The following is a 27,687-nucleotide window of genomic DNA, read 5'->3' as shown; positions in this document are numbered from 1 at the left end:
ATTTCTAGGTAACATCCTTCCATACTACTTCCTGATTTGTATTTTGCTTGTCTTTGTACTGTGGAAGTGGCATTCATGACCCCCACATTCCCAGCATAAACTGACACGCATGTGCACCCAGACATACACTTTCCCCTCATCTTGGGTATCTTCTATCATTTTTTAGGAACTTATTTTAATCTTTCTTTCACATTTTCATGCTCAGTAGCTAATTTAACCATTCATGATAGCTGAGTACCAATGTATTAATTGAGGAGTAATATTTTTAATTCTTACCATTTTTAGATAGTCTGCATAAAGCAGTAAGAGAAATATAAATGATAAATAGAAATATAAATGATGTAATTATAAAATAGCTGTAATAAAGCCATCATATTTTGATTAAACAATTGAACTAAGGATTTTCCATATCTGACTCATGTTCATTGACCTCTAGAATTCAGTTTTCTGATGAAAGACATTTGTACCGTCCAATTCAGCCTAGATGACTCTTGAAATGAAATTATTTTAGAGAAGTGACTAATGAGTTTGTAAAATATGGCTAATGTAGTATCAAGTGAATATTGATTTATGTAAATATAGCTAAATTTCTGAGAAATACTTTTTTTAGTATACATGTGTTTAAATATTCTATAGACACATCAGTAATTTCCATTGCTCCTCAAACTGAATTACTAGATACTCGAATATCCGTTTCCTTGCACTGTTTTTAAAAAAAGTGAGTCGAAATCCATTTGCTCTTCACATTCTTAAAGTACTTTTCACTCTATTTTACGTATGTGATTTACAGAAATTTTAAAAAATGTAGACAAGTCCTTGCATGATTACAGTACAAGGTTAATTAAGTCTTTTAGAATGTTTTTGTGGTTTTCTCTAGCTCTTTTGTCCAAGGCATTGTTTTTCTTCACAGAATGTCTTCATATTTGGCTTGTGATGAAAATTTTTTATTGAACTATAGGTATATGCAAAACTAGTGACAAAGTGGTCTTTCTGTGACCTTTATTTAACAGTAACCGTTATCGACTTATATCTAGTATTGTCCCTCCTGTGTTTCTACTTTTAAACCTCAATTCTAAGATTGTTTTGATGCCAACTCTATGATTCAATTTGTATGTTTTAAAAGTGAGAGCTCTTTTTCTTTTTTACAAATATAGCTATAATGTCACCAACATGCTTAACTGTGTTTTTTCCAGTTGTGTTAATGATTGCATTTTTTTTTTTTGGTACCGGGGATTGAACTCAGGACTTTGTGCTTGTGAGGCAGGCAGCGGAACCACTGAACTAAATCCTCGGCCCCAGTGATTGCATTTTTTAAAAATGTTTTTAGGTCCAAATAAGTTATATGCTTTGTGATTGCTTTGATGTTTTTCTTGATTGCTTAGTTTTCAGATCCCTCTTCCTCTCTCGTTTTTTCTTCTGCTTATACCCTCTATTGAAGAGACCAGGCAGTTGGTACAGTTGCATCTCTCACAGTCCAGATTTGCTGGTTGAATCTTCATTATGCCATGTTTTTCCATTCCTGAGATTTCCTCTGTAAATCGATGCCATTCATTTCATTTAAAATTGTCCATATTTATTTTGCATGGGTGAATGGATGAGAAAACTTTAAATTTAGAAATAGCCTAGTCTGTCTGAGTTGAACATATTTATCTTCTCTGCATTGCATGGATTTTGACACTGGAAGTACCAGTGTGGTATGTTGGATACAGGCCTTTTAGTAATAAGTGATACTGAGTCAGTTGCTAGGTTTTGTTGAGATGAGAGTGGCTTTTGTTTCTTTGTTTGATTGATCGATTGTTTTGTTTGAGCAGTGGTGGGGATGGAACCCAGGGCCTCACGTATGCCAGGCAAATGCTCAGCACTGGGTTATACCCCTAGCCTTTGCTTTGTTTTTAAAGTTCTGGTTCATTTTGGGAGAGTTTTTTTTTTTTTAATTTTAAGGTTTTTTGTGATTTGAAAAAATGGGTGGATAGTAGTTTCCTACAGTATTTTAAAAATACAAATTGATTATTTGATGCATATTGCTTTTCATAATATTCTGGAAAAAAATAATGAGGCGGTCTAGAAGAATTTGTCACACCGGGTTTCCTTGATGCCAAATTTATAAGGATCAAACAGAACAGATCTTATAGGTTCTTTTTTAGAAAGGACAAAGAAAGTACTAATATCTTATAAACTCCAATTTCGCACTTTTGTGAGCACAAACTCATAATTGTTTTTTAGGATAGAATATACTTTGAGGATTACTTACTACTGGTGACATGAAATCATATTTTGTTAACTGTCAAAGAAAGAATACAGTATGTTTTCTTCCTCAACTCACGGTTAATATATTTAGAAAATTGCTTAAATGCGCTGGAATTTCTCCAGGTATATTAAACACTGTATTCTTTGATCTTTTCATTTGGAATGGTTTTTATTTGCATAACTTACTTGGGTGTGTAATTGAGGCTGCAGATCAGCTTGCCTTTCTTGATTTAAAATAGCTTTGAAATGAAAAATTTTTTGTTTGAATGGATAGCAATCCTGTATATCTTTACATTAGTGTGAATTTGAAAACATATATGTGTGTATATATATATATATATATATATATATATATGTCTGTATATATTTGTGGTACAGGTTTAGTTTCAGTGAAGCATTTCTTCTAAAGAGGAACATGATGGCAATTTATGTAGGGTTGAAAAAGTATTTTATGAAAGGAAAATAGTATGCACGAGAGTAAAAATAGCTTTATCTCTAGATTTCTTCTGAGCTGGTTGTCAGCTGTTTTAACTCTCTTGCCTCAACAATCTTTGGACCTAAGAATAATTCTAAAGACCACAAAATATTCTTGTAGGAAGAGAAGGGACTATAAAGATCCAGGAAGGAAAGCAAGGACCTAGAGAGATAGTCCCAGCACTCCCCGCACTGGGTGCAGCCTCTTACCCTTCTCATCTTCTGGATGCTTAGGGTTCGGCTCTGGGCCACAGCCAGGAACAAGAGCGCACGCGCGCGCGCACACACACACACACACACACACACACACCCAGCACTGGGAAAGAACTTCCTTCTACGAAATGTTACTTTCTTGTGACCTTGTCTTTTGGGAAGAAGCATAACAACAGGACGTATCCTGTTGTTAAGTAGAAAGAACAAATGAGATCGCAGGATCAGCCAGCTTGGAACCCTTTCCGATGGTGCCCGGTGAGTCGGGGATCAATCAGCAATGAGCAGATCTGAAAAAGAAGGGGCAACTCAGTGAATTAGTATAAGCCTTAGGCGGTCTCTTTTCCTGCTTGTGCCACATGCATTACAAACTGCTTTTAGAGGTGGATCTCTTACATTTATGAATTGAGAGTAATGGTGATGTTGCATGTCTCCCTATAGTAATGCCTGAGAGTTTGCAGGGCAGTGAGTTGAGCAGTGTCTTAGCTAACAGGCTTGTCACCACTCGGTTAGAGTGGAGAAGCAGGAGGCTGAGAGAGGACGCCTATGGAGATGGATGGGACCCTGGGCAGTTCTGAACTTCAGCCCCGAGGACTGACCTGGGGAAGAATAGAAGCAGAACAGCACCAATTGGATTTGTAATGAGTGCTTACTTGTTAGAAACCATCTCCTTCTGTCTGGTGGCACAGGAAGGGAAGGACCAGCTCAGGCTCACTGGAGGGTTCTTGAGGAAGGCTTCTTGGGTGTCACAGCATTTGCATTCGACCATGAAGGAAGAAAGGAGTTGCTTCTTAGATGTTGGCATGGAGTGTGCCTGGCCAAGGAAACCATTGTGTTGGCCCAGGGGTAGGGTGTATTTAGAGAATGACAACTAATTTATTTGGTAAATTACTTAACTCTTCTAAACTTTCATTGCCCTCTTTCCAAAATAAATTAAGAATAACCTCTATCTTACCGTGCATTGTGAGGATTAGGAGTTCTAGGATCTAGGAAACTAACCTGCAGAAGGTTGGAGAGATGACCATCAGGGACGGCAGAGGAGTTTGGTGCTGAAAGGAAAAGAAGATGATTCCCAGGGCAGTCTGTGTCCACAGAGGGTTCCTTGCACTTGGAGCAATTTGAGCTGGGTTTTTAGGCAGGAGGAAGGTCTCAAACCACTGTGAAGAGAGAGTGTGCAAATATTTAAAATGGGATTATTGGTGACACCAGTAAAGTCTCATCTCTCTCAGCCCGGAGAAAAAGAAATCAAAGGAAAATCGGGCAGCAGAGCGGTGGCATAGCATCCCCTTGGTGTTTCCCAAGTTGCTATGTTAGGAGAGATTTTCATCTTGAAGCAAATTAATTAATATTTACAAGAGCTGCGGTGGAGAATGAGACTGACTATAAATCAGGGATGGAAATTGGGACTCAGCCTGCTGAGGTTTGGGGTTTAGTCAGGAGGGAGAGAGACCCGAGAGTGAGCAGGAAGCCAGGAGAGCTGGATACGGACTCGCACACTGCAGAGTCGTGCTCTGAGTTGAGAGAGTGGGAAAGGCTGCTGTTCTGCAGCTCTCCAAAGAACTCACACCATGACTGCTTGAAACAGACACAAAATAAGCTCCTTGCGATGACCTGGTTTGACTCTGCTCGGTCTGTGGAACCCTGCACGTGTGCATTAGTTTTGCTCAGTTTTTGGCTGTGGCTGATAAAGTAGAGTCTATCTTTCACCCAAAGGCTTGATGAACTCACTTAACCTCTTTGTGTTTCCATAAAATAATCTTCATGTCTGCTCACTTTATCTTTATATAGTAAACATGGATTTTTCATGAATATTTTACTTAGTTTCTCACCCTTTCAAAATGCATCAGCCTGGATCTAGGGTGAATTTTAGCAGCCTTTTGGAATAAGATTTACTTTCTTAAAAAATTTTTTTTTGAAATGGACTTCTTTCATGATATACTGAACAAAAACAAAAAAAATAGTAATAAAGAGGTACTGTGATCAGTGACTCACTAAGCTTTTCACTACTAACTCTTCATTATATTTCTTTTCGGTTACATTTCTGCCTTTGAACACTAGATGGGACTAAGGTATGACTAGTACAGCAATAGCAGAAAGGAGTTCACAGCCTTCCAACTTCTGAATGAAGTATCTGTGTATTGAGAAGATAGAAGTAAAGTAGATAAAAATAGGGGCATTTTTATCTTCTCTATTGAGATGGCTTTGTTTTTATTTTAAATAGTGACTTTGAGGAATATTTAAGTATTATTAAAACCTTATTGTATGATTGAGGTAGTATAAGAATGAATAGCCATAATATGTCATATTATTTTCCTTACTTGTACATTTTACAGAAATCCAGTAACACCGAGAGTAATGTTTAATGTTCTTGCTTTAAAATAATCACCATGACTCTGACAGATAATTATAAAAGCTACTCCATAATTGTGTTAGATTGGAAATGGAAAATTAAATACATGTCGTATATTTATTTTTATTCTTGAAGAAGCTGTATATGAATTAACACTTTCCCTAAAATAAAGAAGTGCATCATTAGTAATTATCCATAAACCAAATTATTGTTTAGAAAAAATTAGGATAGCTAGAAATAGAGCTCCAGGACTCCATTTATACAATTGATAGCAATACATCTTAAGAAATGGTGTACTAAAATGTCTCTTATGAAAATACATACTGTAAGAAATGTAGCAATGACCATAGGAACTTGGCATGACCTAGTGGTACCTGGTTTCCTTTCATATTTCTAAAAGAATGTCATGCACACCTGTTACCCTGCTATACAGTATAAGGAAAAATAATAGTTCTGTAGAGGAGGAGGGTATGAGGTCACAAGTGACTAAGAGAAGAACAGAAGAAATCTTTAACTGTAAAGTTAAAGATGTTAAAGGTGTTTTCTGTTGAAGGTAGTGCTGAGAAAAGTCAGCAGTACTGATGGATACCTCAGGTTACAGTGTGTTATCCTGTAAGGCTTTCCCCTGCAGAAGGGCGGTTTGGAAGGTGGTGACAGTACATTAATCTCGTTCACTGAGAACCTTTCTTAGAAAGTTCTTTGTTCTTCTGTGTTCATTAGACTCTCTGCTCGCTAGAATCTCCAAGCACTGTTGTCCTCTTGCTGGTCCAGCTCTGCTCCCATCCACAGGGCTGCGTTGCTCCCTTGATCTCAGGACAGAGACCATAGACTTGGTCAGTGGACCAAGGCTGGGCGGGCCCCTTGGCTTCCGTAAACCACCTTTGCCCAAATGGAGTCCTTCCGACCACTAGGTTTCTGTGTTAATAGTTTTTCTAACAAAGCAGTGTTTCACAGTTAATCTTTAGAACACGCTGCGCCGAACAATTCACAACTAGTTTCTACAGTGTAATTTCAGTCTTTAGTGTGCTCATGCTGTATGTGTACTGTAAATCTCTAAGTAGTAGTGTATTATGTTTTTCTGAAATAAGTTTTGTATGACCCTGAGACACACATGTGCTCACACACACCACACAAACAGGTCTGATAAAAAATATGGTGGACATTCAAATTCTAAAACATTTATTATAGTAAAAGGCACATTGCCATTAATCTTCCCCCACACTTTAGACACCTATCCCATTATTCTTGCCACTTTTGGAGCACTTCTGGAAGTCTTTTTCGTCACGTCTTGTTAGTTGCACCGTTGTGGCTGTGTCGATGTCCTGATCGATCGATCCAAAACCTTTAGATTGGTCATGGTCATTTTGACTTTTGGGAGGAGCCAGAGGATCCACTGTGCCTGACCCCGTGAACAAGGTGGACGAGCACCCAGCTTGATGTTTCAGTGACCCTGCCTCTTTCTCGGCTGGCTCATGGCAGCAGTAGTCCCGACATTTTTGCTCACACCTTGTAAAGACACTCAGGAAAGAGGACTTTCAGAACTGCTTCAGAGAGTGGCAGGAATATGGGATGAGTGTTTCAAGCAAGAGGGAGTATTTTCCTGGGGATTAATGGCAGTGTATCTTTTACTGAAATAGATTTTTTAAATTTAAAATTCACCGTTTATTTTGATCACACCTCTAATCACTTCTTCACTTTTTAAAAAGATACTGTGATTTATTTACCTGCTTGTGTGTTTGGTAATGCTATTATAACTACTTGCAAGGACAGACTCCATCTCCTCACATTGTATTTGCCTGGTAAAACCCCAAATTGCTTCCTGGAGCAATTGTGGAAGTCCCATATTAAATCTATCAGCAAATCCTCTTGGCTCTATCTTTTTTTTTTTCCTCTTTAAGTTCTTTTATTGGTACATTTTAGGTATACAGTACATTTGCACTTATCATTGTATACTTGTACCTTTATATGATGCATCTTGGTTCTTATTTTTTCCCCATTCCCCTACCCTCCCTTCAACTCCTCCACCCCTCTCTATTTACAAAGGCTTTGTTTCCAATTTTTCCTCTTCTCATATTTTTTCCTTTCCCTTCTTTCCTTTCCCCTACCCCTCCCGCTTCCCCTACCCCTTTGGATCTCTTCTTCCTATTTCGCATTATCAATTACTCATTTCAATCCTTATTTACACTTTAAGTTTCTCACACCAGAGAAACTGTTTGGTATTTACGCATGTGAGTCCTATTTTTTTCACTTAAAAGTATGCCCTCAATCTGCATCCATTTAGCTATAAATGTCTCTAGTTTCTCATTCTTTGTGGCTGAGTAGCACTTCATTTTATAAAAGCAAAACAAAACACATCTTCTTTATCCAGTCTCCAGTTGATGGGTAATTGGGCTGTTTCTAAGCTTTAGCTATTACAAACTGTGCAGCTATAAATATGGGTGTGCATATATCTCTGTGCTATGATTCTTTTAATTCTTCTGGGAAGATACCAAGCAGAGGAATAGCTGGGTCAAATGGGGCCTAATCCTAGTTCTTTGAGGTATCTCCATATTGATTTCCACAGTGGTTGCACCAGTCTACACTCCCACCAACAATGGAGAAGGGTTCCTCTCTCCCCACAACCCTGCCAACATTTGTTATTGGTTGATTTCTTGATAGCAGCCATTCTTTCTGGGGTGAGGTGGAATCTCAGTGTTTTCATTTGCATCTCTCAAATGACCAGTGATGTTGAGCATTTTTTTCATATGTTTATTTGCTGCTTTTCCGTCATTGTCTGAGAAATCTCTGTTCATTTCAGATGCCCATTTTTGAAATGGGTCTTTTAAATTTGAGGGGTCTGATTTTTTTCAGTTCTTTATATATTCTAGATAGTAGTCCTTTGTCTGAGGAACAACTGCTAAAAAATTTTTCCCACATTGTAGGTTGTCTCTTAGCTCTTTTAGTGGTTTCTTTTGAAATGAAGAAACTTTTTAATAAGATGAGATCCCAGTTGTTGATTCTTTGTGCTAGTTCCTGTGCTACTGAGGTTTTGTTCATAAAGTCTTTTCCTATGCCAACGTCTTCAAGAGTTCTACTTAAAACTTATCTTCCAGCAAGTTTAGTGTTTCTCTTTTAATATTTAGATCTTTAATCCATTTTTATTTTGGTTTAGTGCATGGTGATATGAGTCTAGTTTTAATCTTTGGCACGTTGAAATCCAGTTTTCCCAACAGCATTTATTAAAGAGGCTATCTTTCCTCCTGTGAGGGTAGTTGGCTCCTTTGTTGAAGATGAGGTGGCTGAGTATGTCTGGAGTTGTTTCTGCATCTTCTAATCTGTTCCACTGATCCTCAGGTCTGTTACTTTGCCAATACTATGCTGTTCTTATCACAGTGGCTTTGTAGTATAGTTTCAAGCTGGAGATTGTGATACCCCCTGCCATGTCTCTGTTGCCTAGAATTGCTTTTGCTATTCTAGGTCTCTTCTTGTTGCAAATGAATTTTTGGATTGTTTTCTCTAGTTCTGTGAAATATACTGTTGGGATTTCAGTTGGGATAGCATTAAATCTATATAGCAGTTTTGGAAGTATGGCCATTTTCACTATATTGATTCTTCCTACCCAGGAACACAGGATGCCTTTCCATTTCCTTATATCCTCTTCAATCTCTTTTTTCAGAGTGCTGTAGTTTTCAATGTAGGGGTCTTTTGCTTCCTCCATTAGATTGATTCCTAGATATTTCATTTTTGGGGATCTTATTGTGAAAGGGATTGTTTCCCTAATTTCTCTCTCAGTGAGTCTGTTATTTATTTACAAGAAGGCCATTGATTTTTGAGTGTTGACCTTGTATCCAGCTACTCTACTGAATCTGTCAATTAAGTCTAAAAGTCTTTTGGCAGAGTTTTTTTGATCTTCTATGCAGAGTATCATATCATCAGCAAATAATGACAGTTTAACTTCTTCCTTTCCTATCTTTATTCCTTTTATTTTTCTCTTTTCTAGTTGCTGTGGCTTATGTTTCCAGAACTATACTGAACAGGCGCGGTGATAGTGGACATCCTTGTCTTGTTCCTAATTTTAGCGTGAACGTTTTCGGTTTTTGACCATTTAGTATGATATTGGCAGTTGGTTTTTCATAGATAGCCTTTATCAGGTTGAGATAAAGACCATCTATTCCAATTTTCTGTAGGGTTTTTATCATGAATGGGTGCTGGTTCTTGGCTCTTTCAAATGCATACCTAAAACATGACCACTTCTTACTTTCTTCACTGCCACCCTTGTGATTGAGGCCACCATGACTGACCCTTGCCATAGCTTTTGACCACCTCCTCTCTTGCCACCTGTGTGGATTACTTTCCTCACAGCAGCCAGAATAATGAAAATACAGGTATGAGTAAGCTACTACTGTGCCTAAAACCCTCCATAGTCATGTTCTAGTTTGCTCTGAATAAGATCCCAAACCTCAGTGTAGCCTGTGTCTGACATCATTTCCTGTCTGTCATCATTTATGGTCAGCCGTGCTTCCACCAGACTCTTCCTTCCTGTTCCTGATACAGTCCTGCCAGGTTCCCGCTCCATGACCTTGTGCTTGCTGTCATCTATGCCCTAATTGCATTCCTGTCTTTGTGTGGCTCCCTTCTCTCTTTCTTCAAATCCTTCAAATTTTTCCTCAAAACATTGCATTAAGAAGCTGACTTGACCAGGCTCCCTGAGATGCACTCTTGAGTTTACACGGTCTGCTCCTTCACTTCGTTTGCTTAGTGCTGTGTCACCGAGGCATGTTATACCCAGGTGTTCTAAGTGTAATCTAAAGGTGACTGCCATGTATAAGGCTCTGGAATATCCTCTCATTTTGGTATCTGCAGGGGTCCCAGACCCAATCCCTTCAGGTACAGAGGGACAACTGTATTTTATTTGTTGTTTACTTCCTGTCTCTTCTGACTATAGTGTAAGTGCCACAAAAGCAGGAGTTTCGCATTTGCTTTATTCGCTGCAGTTTGCTCAGGCTCTGTTCCTGGCACCTCATCCCCACCTCAGTATTTGGATGAACAAGTAAGCAAATGAGTGGAGAAACCTGTCACATGTGGGGATGAGAAACATGCAGAGCAGTTATGGTTAGAGCAGGGAATCAGAAGTACCAAGTTTGAATGTTAGCAAAAGGTTCAGGAAACATCTGCATTTAGCTGTAGTGATGGTAATAGAGAGGAGAAGAGAGATGGAGGGAGAAGGAAGAAATCGTTATTTTAATAGCTGGTCTCTGCCATTGTGATGGATAATAGAAGTGGCATATTGTTGGTCTCTGGGAGTGACTGAGCCTCATGGGTTTGCGGGTGTGCCTGTAGAGATAGTGAAATAATTTTATCTTGCCAGTGTGCAGTCTATTTTTCCCTATGGTGGTTATGAATGAAAATTCTGGATTTTAATGATATAATCTTTGTACTTCTGCTATATTTGAAGTTTAGAATATAAATAATATTTGCAGGGGGAAGAAAATTATATGATGTCAAATCCATCAGATATTTATCTACTGAAATGCTACTTGGCCTTAGTGTATTGGAAAAGTGAAAGGTCCTTTGGTTTAGCAACTTTTGGCAAATTAGGTAGATTGTAACAAACAACCGTGTAAGGTGTTCATGATCTCTAATGTGCTGTTTTAAAAAACCACTTGTACTCGTGTTTGTGAGCTCATCTAATAACTACCTCATTTTCCTTTATGTAACCCGCAGGTGTGAAGCATCTAGCCCACACATTCATCCAGTCGGTTGGTGTAAAGATCACAGAAGAACCCTCATTACTCCACCAGGTTTGTGTTTATTATGCATCTGATATTCTTCATGGACTTCAGGGGCCAGTAGGCCCTTTCTGTACAGGGCCACATAGTATATATTTTAGGTTTTGTATGCTCTACAACCTCTCTGACAACTGCTCAACTTGGGCGTAGTACAAAGGCAGCGGTAGGCAGTTCATGAACTGTGTGGTTGCACTACATCAACGCTTTCTTTTTTTTTTTTTTTTTTTTTCAACGCTTTCTTTACAAAAGTATGCAGCTGGCCACAGCTGTGTGCTTCCTGACCTTCAAGTATGTTGAGCACTGGCTTAGTGTATAGCAGAGTCTCAAATTTTGGTCTTCTTTGGAAAAATAAGCTCAATTTAAAAATATTTTTCCTTTCTCAACTTGAAATTTCCTTTTAAGACTTTATATCAGCATATATCTAAAGATGTTGCCTAACTGCAGATGTGAATTACCTAGTCCAGGGCAGGTCCCGGAATGTGGGTCTGGGGGACGCAGCAAGGCGGACAGACCGTGCCCTCCCTACGAGGGTCAGGTCTGGTGGAAAGCACAATGCTCACATTTAAATGAGAACATGAAATTCAGACGGTTTTAGTCGAGGGCTCACACATCGGCTTCTTTCTTCTGTTGCGATTCTTGGTTCCAAGGTAGATTTTGCAGCCATATGCCAATGGTACCTGTCTTGTGCCGGTGGCTCTGCTCTGAGGTCTGGGGGCCTGTGGCTGTGTGCCTCTGGCCTTAGAGGCTTCTCATCGTCTTCACTTTCTCAGTGACAGAGCAGTGCTACTGTTGATTAATAGCATCCTCGTTTTATGTCCTTTTGAGTTTGTCATCTTGTGCTAAAGAACAGATTCCACAGCTTCGTCATAATCAAGACACCTCTTTGAGTGTGTGAATGCTGAAGGCGTCGTGGCTCCTCCCAGTAGGAGAAGGCAGGGCCAGCAGCTCAGACTGCCTCACTGCACAGGCCGGCAGATGCTGCCCTGAGCACAGCAGGCGCCCTGGATCCTGGGGAAGGGTGATCTTCGGTTTCCTAAGATCAGCTGCGGGTGCAGCCTGCAGCGGTTAAGGGGGTGGGGGGGGGGGCAGCTTGGAGCTGAATGTTAGTTTCATTCTGCTCTTGACAGCCGCTTGCATCTCTAGCCTGGTCACCTGTTCCTCCATACAGCATCTCCCTTGGGTCTTTTCTCACTCGGGTCCAGCAAGCCTAGCCCCTCCCACTGTCTGAATTTTCTCCTGAGTTGAAGGGAGGAAAGGAAAGCCTCTGCCCTGAATTCCAGAGCTGATTTGAAGAAAGCAAGATACTAATGGTGTGACTATGCTGTATCTCATTTCAGAACCATTAACTAGTTTTAACATCCGTTGATATTTCTAATATGAGTTATTATTTTCACTGTTGCTAGATGGTAATTTTTCAGCAGGAATCACTGTGTTTCTCCTTACTCTTTATACATAATTAGTTACTACTTTTCTGCAAATTAATTTCCAAATGCACTATCTGGAAGATTTCTTAAGCTTGGCCTCCTGTGTCCTGTGGGTTATAGAATATTAGCGACCGGCGATTGTGTAGTTGATCCTCTGTCACTGTCACCATCTAAACTACCCTGAGGATTCTTGGGGTTTCCTGGTTGGATATAAATCCTTCCCTTCTGCAGTACTGTTCTGGGTCGTAGTCAGAGATCTGGTGGGTAAACCTGAGCCTGGGAATACCAGTCCCTGACCACGAGCCCAGGGAGCGATCGGGGATGGCACTGCTGCTGGCTTCTTATGTGAGGCTGAACCAAGTCATCTGTCTCCTTTTAGTGACTGTTATATTCAGCAAAAGAGAAATAACAGCTTTGGGCAAGTTTTTAAAATATCACAATTTCATGTGAAAAATTATACCAAAGGTCCAACAGTGCGAATGTTCTTGAAACCACCGAACGGTATACCTAAGAATGGTTACAATGGTGACTTTTATGTTCCATGCGGTATCACAATGTAAAAATGTAACAACAGCAGAAATCCGTCAGATTATGAAAATGGTTTACTGGACATGTGCTGATGTTGCTCTTTCTCTGCCTCCTGACAAAAGACACACTCTTCAGTCCCCTCGCTGAGTCCCTGCCCTCCTCCCTGAAGAGCCCGTCCTGGCCACCCAGTTCCCCTCAGCACCCCGTTGTCTCATGGGTCTGGCCGCCCCTTGACGAGCCCTGTTGGCCTTCCATTGGCAGTTTCTGTACACAAGCCTCCTTTTCCTTTTCTTCAGGTTTTGTTCTGTATTAGCACATGTTTGCACTACGCAGGGACCCCATTCCTCATGGAGAGTTAGAACGTATCCATACCGCGTCCGCTTCCTTTCCCTCTTCCATTTCTTGACCCCTTTCCCATTTGAAAAAAGCTCTCCCTACCTCCTCTTATCTAGCTTTTATCTGCTCTTTATTTATGCTTTGGGCTTCTCATATAAGAGAGACCATATCTCAGCTTGTGTGTCTGACTTATTTCACTTACCATTACGGTCTGCAGTGCACCTGTTTTCTTACAAATGACTCAGGTTTATCCTTCTGTGTGGCATAGCAGTGCTCCATGGTATGCAACCACCATGTTTTCCTTATCCATTCATCTGCGATAGACACACAGGCTGCTTCCAGGAATTAGCTCCTGTGAATTGTGCTCCATCTCTGTTGTTCTCGTTCTAAAATTAAACTCTTCATCTCTAAAATTACTTTTATTTTGAACTGTCTAAGTTATACATTCCTACATGCTTGTTTTTAAATTTAGAGTGAAAAACAGAAATAACCACAATTATCTCTCTTTGTAGTTAGTTTGTCATTAGCCTTCTTCTATTTAAGTGCACATGCCTGCATACCCCTCAATTTCATTTGATAGACTATTCTGACTTAAGTTACTTGAATTGTGCAAGATATGTTCCTTAAAAACATGCTGTAAAGTGTTTTGTAAAATACAGAGATAGGCTTGCATATTTACTTTGTTATGAAAAAACAAAATTTCGTAACAAAATAATAAGAGAGTAACAATAGTCAATGCACTGTGTGTCATTATCTTCGAAGAAGTCACTCAGAAAGCAAAAAGATTCCTACAAAGAAGAAAGGTACTTTTCAAACATTTTCCTTTGGAAGAGTTTCAAATGTAGAAAAGTAGCAAGAATGGCACAGAATCCGTCTATACCCTTGACCCAGAAGTGCACTCAGCTAGTCAGTTGAACCGACGCTGTGCTCTGCAACAGAAGGTCGGACGTCGAGCTCCACTGCGGCCCTTCTCGCCTCCCTCATTCAGGCTCTCCTTGCCTTTCTTACCCACGTCAGTCTGTTGGAGGGTCACAGTGTCATGTGTGGAATGTTACTGTGAATAAGCTTGCTGTTTCCTCCTTGTCAGGACCGGGCTACACATTTCGGGCAGGAGAATCACAGAAATGATACGGCGCTGTCTTTGCCTCCTAGTTTTAGCACATGTTGATATTTCTAGATAAGTGGTAATTTTTTATTGTGAATCATACCATTTATTATTAGTCTTTGTACATAATTAGTAATATTATTCTGCAAAGAACAGCTTTCTCATTTATTGCATTTATTTATACCAGTGTGGACCCATAGATTACTATTTTTAACAAAGAATTATAATCCTTGAGTGGCACTATTTATTTTCTTCTCTTTTTTTTTTTGTACTGGGGATCGAACTCAGGACCTTGAGCTTGCAAGGCAGACACTGGAACCACTGAGCTAAATCCCCAGCCTGGCACTATTTATTCTCCTGTCATATTTTGTGACAGCTTAGCTAGTGAGAGCCTCTGTCCTTTGATGTGTTCTTACCATTTTTGGAGAACTTCTTACTTTCCAGCACAGCTGACTGATGAACATGCCTTGACTCATCCCTGCAGTAGCAGTTTCTCCACGGATCCAAAGTTCTTTTCAGTAGAGAATGATACTCGGAAACCTGTGTCTGGTTGCTGGTGTGCTTATTGCTCCTGGCACGTAACTTCCTCTCCGTGGACGGAGATGTGTAATGTAAATGTGTACACAAATGTGTGCCTGTTTCTGCATCTGTGTATATTGAAAACTGCGGATCGATGCCATTAGCTCTGATTCAAATCCAGCACTCTTGGCTTCGTTGCTAGTTTTCTTCTTTCCATACCCCTTTCTTGTACTTCTCAACCAGGGAGAAGCTGAGCTTCTGGTATCTCTTGCATACTTGGATATTTTCTCAGTCCCCTTGATGTGGCTAACTTCCACCCTCCTGGGCCACTTTAATTCCTGCTTGTGCCCACCTAATGGATTTTGTGCACTGGAGGAAACAAAAGGCAGCAGGAGAAAGGAAAGGATAGTTATTTTTATACATTCTATTAATAATGTCTTATGATTTGGGTGTATTTCTTTGTTCAACCTAACAATATGAAGAGATATCTAGAGTAGTTTATATATTTAGATACACATACACACACACACACACCATTAGTATTCTTTTTAATAAATGCTTTTTATTTCACATGCACTTTATTTTTTGCATATAAGGATCATGTAACTTGTTTTTGTATTTTCATGTGCAAAAACAACTGTGCGTTGTGTTTTTACACCCATATGGGATTGTCATAAATTAATAGAAATAAAACAGCTAGATTCAAGGCATTTATGTGTTTTCTAATATTTTCCCTATGTAAATTATTTATATAATTTTTGTAGGGCAGTTTATTACTCTTATTATCATTTTGGTTAAATCTCATAGGATTCATATTTTTCTTTGTTTCTTAGGTTATCCAAATGTGAAGCATTTTTCTTGGGATAAATACTTAGAAGAAACCAATTCTTTACCTGCTCCTGCAAGAGCGTTCAAAGTGGTGAGTTAACACTCTCGTGTCTTGTACTACCTGATTAATTTGCGTTCATGCTGTCATCTGTTCACTGAAATTTAAGAACCAAAAAAGATGATACTGGTAAACGAAAAAAGGAAAGAGAAGGAAACCGAAGACCAAAGGAGAAGTTTTTAAATTTTACAATTTTTTAAAGTAAAACTGTTGACTAGGATTGTTGACATATAAAAAAAAATTTTTTCTTTTTAGACTTTAAAATCTTCCTCAAAAATAATCCTGTGTAAGACTGTGTGGGGAGAATGGTTGAAAAATTACAGCAAACTTGTTTTTCTAGATAGATATTTTTAAGATCAAACTGGATGGAAAAATGTTCTCAAAAAAAAATTACATTAGTAATTCCTTTGAATTTGTTTGTGCCAAGTTGAGATACTGTTTTGTATTTTATTGCTACAGATCGGCATTTTTTTCTAAAGTGAGGTTATCTGCTTTTATTATAGTACTGTATCTCAGAACCCCAAGGTCATTACTTCTTGCACATGACTTACTAAGATGCGAGGTAAACCTCATTTCTGTGCAAGAGAAGAATAATAAATGAAATGCATTTTGTTGTTTTTTCATCTCAAATAACTTGCTTAACATTTGTATTTTATCACAAATCTGAAGGAAAAATATCATTAAATAAAATTTAAAAAGTAGCATAGTCTTATGTTCTTTAAATGATACTTTTATGTATAAACTTCTAGGATTTTTAATGACAGAATTAATTAGCAGTTATGAGTGCAAATATAGAGAGAAGAACATGAGCGATTTGAATGGCCGGGGACGTAGCTCCCCATGGTAGAACACTTGCCTAGCATATGAGCCCCTGGCTTCATCCCTGGCACCGCAAAAAAAGAACTGTAAAGAGTAAAAGCGTATTACATGAAGACACACACCATCCAAGAATTTGTATGACTTCATCTGATAGTTTGGAACTTTTAAGACTAATGTTTAGAGTTCTTCGCATATTTATGAATTTTTATCTACCTTTGAGTCTAACATAGTGCAGAGTTTATTTTTTTAACCTTGCCTTAAGCCATATAAAATTACATCAGAATCAATTTACATATCTACTATTATATCAGAGAGAAAATTAAGATTTCTCTCATCTGACCTTTTAGATGACTTGCATTGATTGTTCCATATCATTTACATAATTTTGATTTTCTTTCCTTTTTTTCAGGCAGGGTCTTGCTATACAGTTCAGGCTGGCCTCGAACTCACTATGTAGCCCAGGCTGGACTCAAACTCTCAGCCAACCTCCTGCCTCAGCCTCCCGAGCGCTGGGATTACAAACGTGCACCACCATGCCTAGCTTTGCTTACACAGTTTTCACACTTAATGTTTAGAGCAGCGCTTTCATTGCACTCATTTTCCGGAAGAGGGACCGGGAGGTAGAAACTATAACTAATCTGTGTAACCCCTTACGGGGCTATCACCTTGCCTTCCCCCACCTGTAAGTTTTTCAGAGGTTTATGGTTTTCTTCTGAGCATGGATCTGTAGGGGTTGTGGATCCCTTTTTCCCACTCCTGTCTTGTAAGAGCTACTCCATCTTACTAAGTTTCTTTTCTGAAGTTATCTTCTGCTTTTTGCCCTCAGTACTTACAGATCTTGGTGCGTTGTTTCAGCCACTCTTGTTTTTCATTTTCTTTTAAAAATAAAGTTATTGCTTGTGGATTTTTGCTAAGACTGCTCCGACCAATGAGAAAATTGTTTGGCCTCCCCTGTAGCTAAGGAAATAACCACAGTGTGTGTGCTTCAACCCCTCTTTTCACTCCTCAGCTCAGCACTCAAGCTGTCTTTCCTCTGTGTGTTGGGATTTTATTTTTCTGTTGGGGAAGTTGCTACCCAGAGCCACTCTGGGAATTTGAGAGTTTGAAAAGCTGGTTCCCTAAATAGCTCATCTGTTTCTATTCTGTGCAGCACCAGGTCCTCCTGTTTTCCTTCTAAGTCTGACTGTGAAATTTTTCTCTAATGGCAGAAACCTCCACATGGTTTCCAGAAAAAGATGAAGCTGGAAGTTGTCGATAAAAGGAACCCCATGTTTATTAGGGTCGCAACTGTTGCAGACACGGACGATCACAGAATAAAAGTAAGTGTCTTGGTTGGGGTTTGGTTTTGGCTTCTGTTAAAGTCGTCTTGAATGGAAACTTCAGTAGATATTTAACTTATAAAGTCCTGGAATTAAATTAATAAAACTATAGGAATATATACAGTAAGCATTTGCGAGTCCTGTAGGTCAGTCATTCATTCAAGCTTCTTCCTTTAGATGCTTAGGATGTTTTTTCTTCATTCTATTCCAGTCCAGTCCTGTCCTGTCTATTCCATTCCATTCTTTTCATCTATCTTTCTCCATACACTGTGGTGCTAGGGATTGAATCCAGGGATTTGGTACTGTACTGAGCTATATCCCTAGCCTCCTCATCTTTGTTGTTGTTCTTGTTATTGTTACTTTTTATTTTGATAACGGATACTAAGTTGCCCAGACTGGGCTCAAACGTGTGGTCCTCCTGCCTCCACTTCCCAGAGTGCTGGGCTTATAGGCATGTGCCACCACACCGGGCTGCTTTCTCTTTAATTATGAGTGACTTTTAATATTTTGAATGTGTATTTTAAAAAATGAAGTAGACACAGCACATTAAGGTAATTCTGTGTTCAGAAGGAAATATATACTCCATTCTCCTACATTGTGCACTTTTTTTTAAAAAAAAAAAAAAAAAGGTTAATTTTTTGTGAGATGCGTTAGGTAGTTTTTTCAGAAGAATATCCAGTCTTTTAATATAAGGAAAGCAAAGATAGTTTAATAAGTACAATCATATTTTTATTAGAGTTGGATTAATAAAATCAGGTACCTCTCAGGAAGTAAGCCACCACTCAGGACGCAGGATTCGGTTTGTTGTATCCAGGCCGGGCCAGCGAATGTGGAGATTCTGGTCAGGCCTGAGGCCTTATCTACTGCTGCCTTCCACGTTTGCTTCTCTCTCAGGCCAGAATGCTGTCTGGTTGCTTACCACCAAGGACTGTTTACCCTTAGCATTATTCGTTAGGAATGATGGTAATTGTAGTCCCGCAAGACCTTCCTCCTACATGGCCTTGTACAGGGCGGCAGCTCTGTTACCTGCCACTTGCTGTCACTGTAGTGTGGGAAATAGGCTGGCGTCACTTTGAGACAGACTCAAAGATTAAATAAATGACTTCATTCTGAAGCTACAAGCAGTGGCACTGGCAGAAGACCTGAGTCTCAGTTCTACACTGTGGGAATTTAGATGTATACCTATTTTAAAATTTAATAGGACACACATGTATAAATACCGAATAGTTAGTTTCTCTGGTGTGAGAAACTGAAAAGTGTAAATAAGGACTAAATGTATAATAGGTCATGTGAAATAGGAAGAAAAGGGGCAAAGGGGAAGGAAGTGGGAGGGCTAGGGGAAAGGATAGAAAGGAATGGGATTAATATGAGAAAATGGAAAAATAGGAAGAAAATCTTTGTAAATAGGGAGGACTGGAGGGGTTGAAGGGAGGGCTGGGCAAGGGTGAAAAATAAGAACCAAGAGAGATTATGTAAAGGTACAAATTTCCAATGATGAATGTCATTATATTGTATACCTAAAATGTACCAATGATTAGAATGAATAATCGATAATGCAAAATAGGAAGAAAAGGTCCAAAGGGGTAGGGGTAGTGGGAGGGGCAGGGGAAAGGAAAGAAGGGAAAGGAAAAATGCTGAGAAATGGAAAAAATGGAAATAAAGTCTTTGTAAATAGGGAAGGGTGGAGGGCGTGAAGGGAGGGCTAGGAATGGTGAAAAAATAAGAACCAAGATGCATTATGTAAAGGTACAATTCCCAGTGAGAAATGTAATTGTGTTGTATACCTACAATGTACCAATAAAAGAATTTTTAAAAAATAAAAATTAAAATTTAATAAATCACAATCTCACTTATATCCAGTGAGAAAATAAAATATGTAAGAAAATAAAATTTCTCTTTCTTTCTTTCTTTCTTTCTTTCTTTCTTTCTTTCTTTTGTTTTTTGAGACAAGGTCTCACTGTATATTTCAAGCTGGCCTTGAACTCACTATGCAGTCCAGGCTGGCCTTGAACTCTAAGCAACCCTCCTGCCTCAGTTTCCCAGGGGCTAGGATTACAGGTGTGCACCACCACGCCCAGCTAAGAAAATAAGCTTTAAAATGATGCTAAAACCTGTACAAATATATACCTATCGGAGAGAAATTTTAACACTCAATTCACTGTTTAAGATTAAATTATATAACACTTTCGGAAAACTATAAATAATGCAAGGCGTGTGTTAACCTCTTTCAAGTGCATTTTCATGTTAATTTCAGTTGGTTGTGATCTAAATCATAATGCAATCAGAATATATTAAAACTGGAAGTATTTTCTAAGTAACCTAGATAGCCAAACAAATGCAGAATTAAGCACAATATTATTTTTATGAGACAGATTGCTCAGATTGGGGGAAAACACTGTTTTTAGTTAGGTTATATGAAAAGTTTATTATATAACAGCTGGGCATAATATTAAGTATCCCAGGGATTCTGAAGAGCAGTTTGGCATCAGAATCATAGAATGTTGTTCCTCCTTTAACTCAGGAAGTTCAGTCCTGGTATCTATTTTGGAAATAGTCACAGATTTAAGCTCCAGGCATGGTAAGAGCAATGCTGGAGGTAGTGTTTAATGTTGAGAACAACTACAGTCTCTGGTAGGCAAAATAAATCCTCGTACATCTACAGTGATGGTAAATTTAAATACTTTAGAAGAATGTTTGCTGTTGGCAAGTGAAAATTTCCAGTTTTACATTATGTTCAGTTTTGATTGCGTTTTCCCAAAAAAACATATGCATAACCAGCTCTGGAAAGAAACATACCATAGTAGAGACAGTGCCTCTCATGGGGCTCTGCAACACCACACTGTCATGTTTCTCTTGTTCATTGTTTGCTTGCAGAAACCTGTGTTCCTTCTCTGGTAACAAAAGTTTAGGTCACCGCTATGATTTTACATGTGAGGAAGCCAGCGCCGCTAGACGTCAGATGTTTCAGTTGATGAATAGGAGGCTTTATTAGGTAGAGCCCAGCTCTCGACTTATAGCTGGTTTCTCTTTTTGAAACAACACCCTGGTCCGTCCCTAACACTGGGGCAGGTTACAGGGTACCGGTGTTACAGGGCGGTGTGCGGTTGACCATCTTCCTTACCCAGTTACTGCTGAGCCTGTGTCCTGCTGTTTATGAATCCCCCAAAGATCATAAACAGGGGCACTGACTCCGTTCCACCTTCATTAGAGGCTTCTGAAAATATACAGAGTTCCTCACAGTAGGACTTTCTCTAGTAATAATAGCAGATGATGCCACAAGAAAGTTCACTTTTCTTTTTCAGAAAGGAAGAAAAAGTGGGAGAAAATGTAAACTAAGTTAGTGTAGCTTAATATTGTAAGTTTCTCAAGGATAAAATCAACTGAAGTTAAATAAAATCAATTTTTTAAAGTTACGTATAAGATATAATATTTCATACCATGAGCCATCACAGTGAGTAATTTTAAAACTTGAATATTTTGCCAGATGTCGCTGAAGAAAAGTGACCAGAATGCTTTTGCTCTTGTCTTTCCGTGTTTCGGTGACCGAAAAGAATCCGCTCATGGCCAATCCATGTCTCATCTGGCTGCCCACGAGCAGCAATGTCAGGCACTTTGGGATGTTTCTTATGACATTTTATCCCCGATTTCCTAAAATATTATCTTTTAAAATGGCATTTTTGTTTGGCGTTTTCTGTAATGTACTGAGGAAATACTCTGTAGGGTGAGCTTTGGGTGTAACTTAGCCCCGTCATTATTTATAGAAGAGAGAAAGAGAAAGGATTTTAAAATAAAATACTATCTATATCCTGGTATTTCTCAATTCTTCAATTTTAAATATGGTTTATTTTCTTCTCATTAGACTAGTAGTTCAACACATAGATCTTGCCATTCTTTTTTCCCTCCTTCTTTTAGTAAAATAATGTTGATTTTTCCACTCTTTAGAGTAGTGTACTATATTGTGAATCAGGAAATCTTGGTTAAATGTGATTTTTTTTTTTTTTTTTTTTTTTTTTGGTACCAGGGATCGAACTCAGGTCCTTGCGCTTGCATAGCAGGCATCAAAACCACTGAGCTAAATCCCCGGCCCGTGAATCAGGAAATCTTGTTCACTGCTGAGTCAAATAGTCTTTTTCCTCATGACTTTTTGTTTTTCCTGGGGTCTGTACACCTGCGTGCAAAATGTGTTTGTTGACTGAGCTCCCTTTTGAATGAACAAAAAATTGTGCCAGATTTTCTTTGTAAAGATACAATATGTTTTCTAAAATACCATCTTAATCTTAAAATTGTCAGTAATATATAGGAGGTTTCTACAGAGGGTCCAAACTGTGCTTCTGGGTAAACAGGGTATCCATTGCTATACTTTGATCTATAGTAGTCTATTTTCTTTAGAAATTTAAATGAATTCAGCATTGTTGCTAAGTTGCTTTTACATATGAATATGTTTATAGTGGAATAATGTCTGTCATAAATTTTATATTTCTCTTTTGTATTTATAAAATTTTCAAGTACTTCATATTGTATGTTAATATATCTCCTCCCTCCCTTGTTGCTCTTTGTTAGGCATTTGGTTTCATTTCAAAATAACATCTGGCAAGAGAAACTTACTTAACTATAGAAGGTGGGGTTTCTTTTCTTCATTAATATGCTGCAGACCGAAGTCATAAAAATTATAGATGATGAAATGAAATTCTAGAAACTTTAATAAAACTGTCGTTTAATTTGCGTTTCCAGAGTATAAATATTGAGGAGGATCAGTATTTATTCTGTGTATATTTACATAATTCAGTAGTATATTTTTAAATACTTTTGCTCCTTAGTAGAGAGAATGTAATGATTATATCTTTTCTTAATAATGAAGCTAATTTTATATCTAAAACGTAAATCTCCAGTTTGTCTACTAGCCTAGTTTGTAAATGCTGTCACATTTATCGAGTCCAGGATGTGTTAATCTGGGAGAGATTACTCCAGTTACAGACTGGGGTGTCAGCCTAGATGAAAACTAGAAATGATATGGTGTCACCCAGACGTAGTAGCGTCCAAGAAAACATTCTTTGTGGTGACACCTGAGAAAAATTTAGAAGGAACCTTTTGATCTGGGGTGATGGAAAGGCTTTTGGAAGCTCTATTGCTATACAGTAAAGTCCTACTTAGGGTCAGTGGTTCCTGATTCTAAGTGCACATCATAACCACATAGAAGTTTAGTAAATGGCATAGAGATCGTAGATTGAATAGAACTCAAGTGAGCTTTGCTGTTGTTGTTGTTGTTGTCGTTGTTATTTTTGTTTTGTTGTGTTTTTTTGAGGCAAGGTCTCACCATGTAGCCCAGGCTGCCCTTGAACTCCTGGTGATCCTCCTTCCTCGGCCTCCCAGGTGCTGTGATTACAGGCGTGTGCCATCATGCCCGGCTTCCTCTTGAGTTCCCCCCCTCCTCTTTGCAGTATTCTCAGGTTCTTCTGGTGTGTATCCAGGGTGGAGGACCATTTCCCTTGATAGGGTTGAGTCCATTTACCACAGGCAGAGAGCTAACTTCCATTAAATTTAATTGCTAATTTACGATAAAGGGAGCATGAGTTATGTGAACATTGATTCCTGTGTAAAAGAAAAGGAATTCAGGGATAGCAAGATCAGAAAACATGGGGCTTCATGTTACTAGTAAAACAGAAATGATGACTGACTATGGTTAGTCGAAAATTAGAATGCTTGAAACTTCCAGTGTACATTATGAGCACTCTTTTTTTGTGGGGCGGGGATCAAACTCAGGACCTTGTGCTTGTGAGGCAGGCAGCAGAACCACTGAGCTAAATCCCCGGCCCCTATGATCACTCATTTATTGGTGGCATTGATACCATAAATTTATATTTTCAGAAAATTACAAATATCATTCTCATTATTTGAACATTTATTTTTAGGGGTTTATTTGTTTCATTTTCATTGTTATTTAGTGCACGTTTGCAGCACACAGTAATTACATTCATCATGAGGAGTTGGTAAATATACAGATACATCTTAATCCACTCATCTCTTTGTCCCCTTCCCTTTTGAAAGAGGTCTGTCTGCCTTGAGCATTATTATTCATCAGAGGAAGGGAAAGGTTATAAATGAGTTAACTTTCTTTAACTGCTGTGTATATTTAATGTATGTGAATGATGAATCTTTTCCTTTCCCATTCTTGAATTCTAGGCCTAGTTACCCCTCCTAACTAGCTTTGTGGCTGTCAGCTAGCCAGCTACTCTCTGTGAGTCTTTTCTCCTCTTTAGGATAATGTAAATGATCACTTCTAGTTGTGGCATTCTATGGTTTCAAGTCTAGGAACATGATTTCTAAGCTTGAGAAAGTGGATGCGTTGCAGAGGACATTACTTTGAGTCCATTAATATGTACTATTAATAAAGGCATACTGTTTGAACATTGTTTAGCCAGTTTCCTGGTAGTGGCAGTCTGGCTATTTCTCATTGCTTTTTACTATAAACAGTGAGTTATTGAGATGTCCAACTCCAAGATAATGTATTATAATGTTGATTGCTATTGCCAAACAGCTCTCCAGAAATAGCCCCCGTTAACACCTCTCATGATAGTCTATGAAAATGGCCATTTATTTTCATATTTTCCAGCTGTAAAGATCACCAGAAATGGGAATATTTTTGGTATACTGGAGAATTGCTGCATCCTGTAGTTTTAATTCATAGTTTTAAGCAAAATTGTCTCTTCACGTGTTTATGAGCTCTTTATTTTCTTGATATTGAACAATCCATATCTCTTTCCAGACTTTCTTTCAGGGCTTTCATCTTGTTCTGTTGATACATGTTGTTTTAATAAATTAAGGAAGAAAGTGCTTTGTTACCTGTGTGGCAAGGTGGTTTTTTTGGAGGTCTTGTGGGCCTTGCGTCTTGCTTGTGGTCATTTTTGCCACTTCGAAGTTTTAAATTTGTATGTAGTCCAGTGGATCAGTCTTGCATTTTATGGCTGTTGAACTTGGTGACTTGCTCTTGCTCTGTCACTCAGCTTTTAATGTTTAAATTTGTTATCCATCTGCATCTGTTGTCTGGTGAAGAGTGGAGATTCATAGACTTTAAAGAAAGAAACCTCACTTGCAAACTTGACTGAACAGTAAAATGTAAAAAGAGCTTCAGTGTGTGCTTTCATCGCAGAGGTTATGTGGCTGGTGCTAGTGATGATGACTGAAGGACCAGCTGTCTTTTCCCCAGGAAAGGCGGTGACCCGTCTCTGAGAGGTGTTTAAGTTATTCACGAGAATGATACTCAGCAATGCATTTGGTGGAGGAACATTTTATAATTTGGATGTTTTTAGTAGAATGTTGAATTGTTTTTAAACCTCACTTTAGTGCTTGAAAGGTCTCCCTCTGCTGTCCCTCCACCCTTGCCATCCATGCCCTCCTCTTCCCTTTTCTGATCTTTAAACCACTCCAGCCGTATGCCCTGGCGGTTTGATGTTGAGCCTACAAAGATGTGACAACAGTTCCTGTACCCAAGTTGCTCATAGTGTTGAAAGATAAGCATCAAGTGCCTGTAGCCCTGGTGCCCCACAAGTGCCTGTGGCGAGACATTTATTGATATGTTGATTATAATATGTTGAAGATATTCAAAAGGACCTTTTATCTCCTACTGGGAGTGATGTGTAATTGATTTATTGGCTAGTAAATTTCCTGTATGTTTTTGAAGAATATTATAGTAATGACTGTGCCCTGGGCGGCACTTTTACTGTAGAACGTTTTGTGACTGTTCGTATCCTCCTGCTCTCCAGGTTCACTTTGATGGCTGGAGCAGTACCTATGACTACTGGATAGATGCCGATTCTCCTGATATTCACCCAGTGGGCTGGTGTTCCAAAACTGGACATGCGCTTCAGCCTCCTTTGAGTAAGAGATGGGAGGATAACTTGACAGCTCTTCCACTTTCTAGTGTAGCATACTTAATATCCTTCACTACCTTCCCTTCTCTTTCTTTATTTCTGTCTACTGTATATTTTTTCTCAAGGTCATCCTTTTTGATATATGTTTAATTACCATAGTCATAAAAACATAAAAGAAACAATCTACTACCTGAAAAAGTCATGTATAGACCTTCTGCTTTCACTTAGAAGTGAACATTGCCTTTTAAAATTAGTATGGAATCTTTGGAAGGCAACTTGGCAGACTATCAAAATTGTATCAGTGCTGGTAACTTACTAATAACTTTATACAGTAGCTTTGGAAAATGTTATCATTGGGAGACATTGGGAAAAGAGTGAAAGAAATCTTCCTCTATATTATTCCCCTGCAACTGCATGTGAATCTAGTTATCTCAAAAAAAAAAAAAAAAATCACCTAAACTCTGTTTTCAAAAAAGACACAGAACTTAACATAGCATGAATCTTAATTTTGGAGAATATTTACATTATAACATATATACTATCAGGAAAAATATATAGTTAGTTTTTTTAAAATTCTAGTGTGCTTTATTTAGTGACTTCACTCTGGGTGCATATAAACCACATAAGGGCAAATAAATCTGCACAGTATCCAGGGTACTCATGCAGCTTGTCTAAAATAACAAAACCTAGAAACAATATTGGTTAAATAAATTGTGGTGCACCATACTATAGACACTATACAGAAGTCATAAAGAATATTAATGTTGCCCCAGAAAGATTTATCAGACAAGTTTCTAAACAGTGCACATCTGTGTTGTACCTTTCACATGGCAAAATAAAATAAAACCTAAAACCGACGTGTGTGACTGTACAAATGCAGGCCTGTACTTGAGTGCTTACACACATCCAGGAGGGAGAGTCCACCTGCACCTGTGTCCTCAGAAGAGGGAGAGTGTAGGTGTAGACCAGAGGGCCGGAGGGGGCTTTGCACCTGTTATGCTGTACTGGGCTGTGTAGTGTTTCACAGTATGTGGGGCGGTTTTACGGTACCAGGGATGAACCAGGACCAGCAGTATGAGATCCAGCCACTCAACCACTGAGCTACATCCCGTCCCTGAGTATTCCCAGGTAAGTTAAGTTAGTAACTCTATAAATTTCTTTGAAATTCATAAGGCAGATTTGGGTACCTGTAATTTGTGACAATTTTTAAGAAGTTAGATCAAAATTTATCATTTCAATGCTGCAGTAATATAAATTGTGTGAATGAAATCAGAGAAGAAAACCTTCAAACGTAGTGATTTTTAGGATAGTTTTAATTTTATTTTTTAAAATTTTATTAGTATGTGTTTGCAGTACATAATGATGACATTCATCATAGGGGATTGATACATGAACATAACACCTCTTAATTCCTTTTACTTTCCTCTTCTCTCCCCTCCTCTCCCCTCCCTCCATGTCTTGGACCCCTTCCTGTTTGTAAGTCTATCTCCCTATTCCCTGTTATCTGTTTGTTTTTCCTGTTTGGGTTCATTCAAAAATTGCATGACATTTCTTCTCTTTTTCATAGGTGCCGCAGAATTAATGGAAGCTTCTGATCAAGGTGGGTGCCCAACCCTTGGCTGTAAAGGGATCGGCCATTTCAAGAGATCAAGGCACCTGAGCCCTCAGAGGTAAGTGGTCCCCAGGACTCCCATAGGGATGCCTCACAGGGTCATTAGCTGGTACCTGCCCCACAGATGTTCAAGATGATTTCCTTGGCTACTGAACAGATGTGAACTAATTTTAAACTTGGATCCATAAGCAATAGTGTTGCCATGGTGACCATGAAAAAATA

The 27,687-nt window shown here is 38.7% G+C and overlaps 1 protein-coding gene across 7 annotated transcripts in view; it reads left to right on the top strand.

Annotated features, from left to right (window-relative positions):
- Positions 1 to 27,687, top strand: part of L3mbtl3 (L3MBTL histone methyl-lysine binding protein 3) — a 110,892-nt gene that overhangs the window by 47,690 nt on the left and 35,515 nt on the right. For all 7 annotated transcript variants that reach the window (XM_004845974.4, XM_013072727.3, XM_087190139.1 and 4 more), the window contains 5 exons: positions 10,985 to 11,061; positions 15,795 to 15,880; positions 17,875 to 17,985; positions 25,746 to 25,860; positions 27,421 to 27,523. In XM_004845974.4, coding sequence (XP_004846031.2) covers positions 10,985 to 11,061; positions 15,795 to 15,880; positions 17,875 to 17,985; positions 25,746 to 25,860; positions 27,421 to 27,523 — 492 coding nt within the window. The remainder of the gene's footprint in view (positions 1 to 10,984; positions 11,062 to 15,794; positions 15,881 to 17,874; positions 17,986 to 25,745; positions 25,861 to 27,420; positions 27,524 to 27,687) is intronic.

Source organism: Heterocephalus glaber, unplaced genomic scaffold (genome assembly GCF_053883595.1).
Source record: "Heterocephalus glaber isolate CG9 unplaced genomic scaffold, H.glaber_assembly_v1.0 deba00001550, whole genome shotgun sequence".
Classification (NCBI taxonomy): Eukaryota; Metazoa; Chordata; class Mammalia; order Rodentia; family Bathyergidae; genus Heterocephalus; species Heterocephalus glaber.
This window is presented reverse-complemented; position numbering and strand designations above follow the sequence as displayed.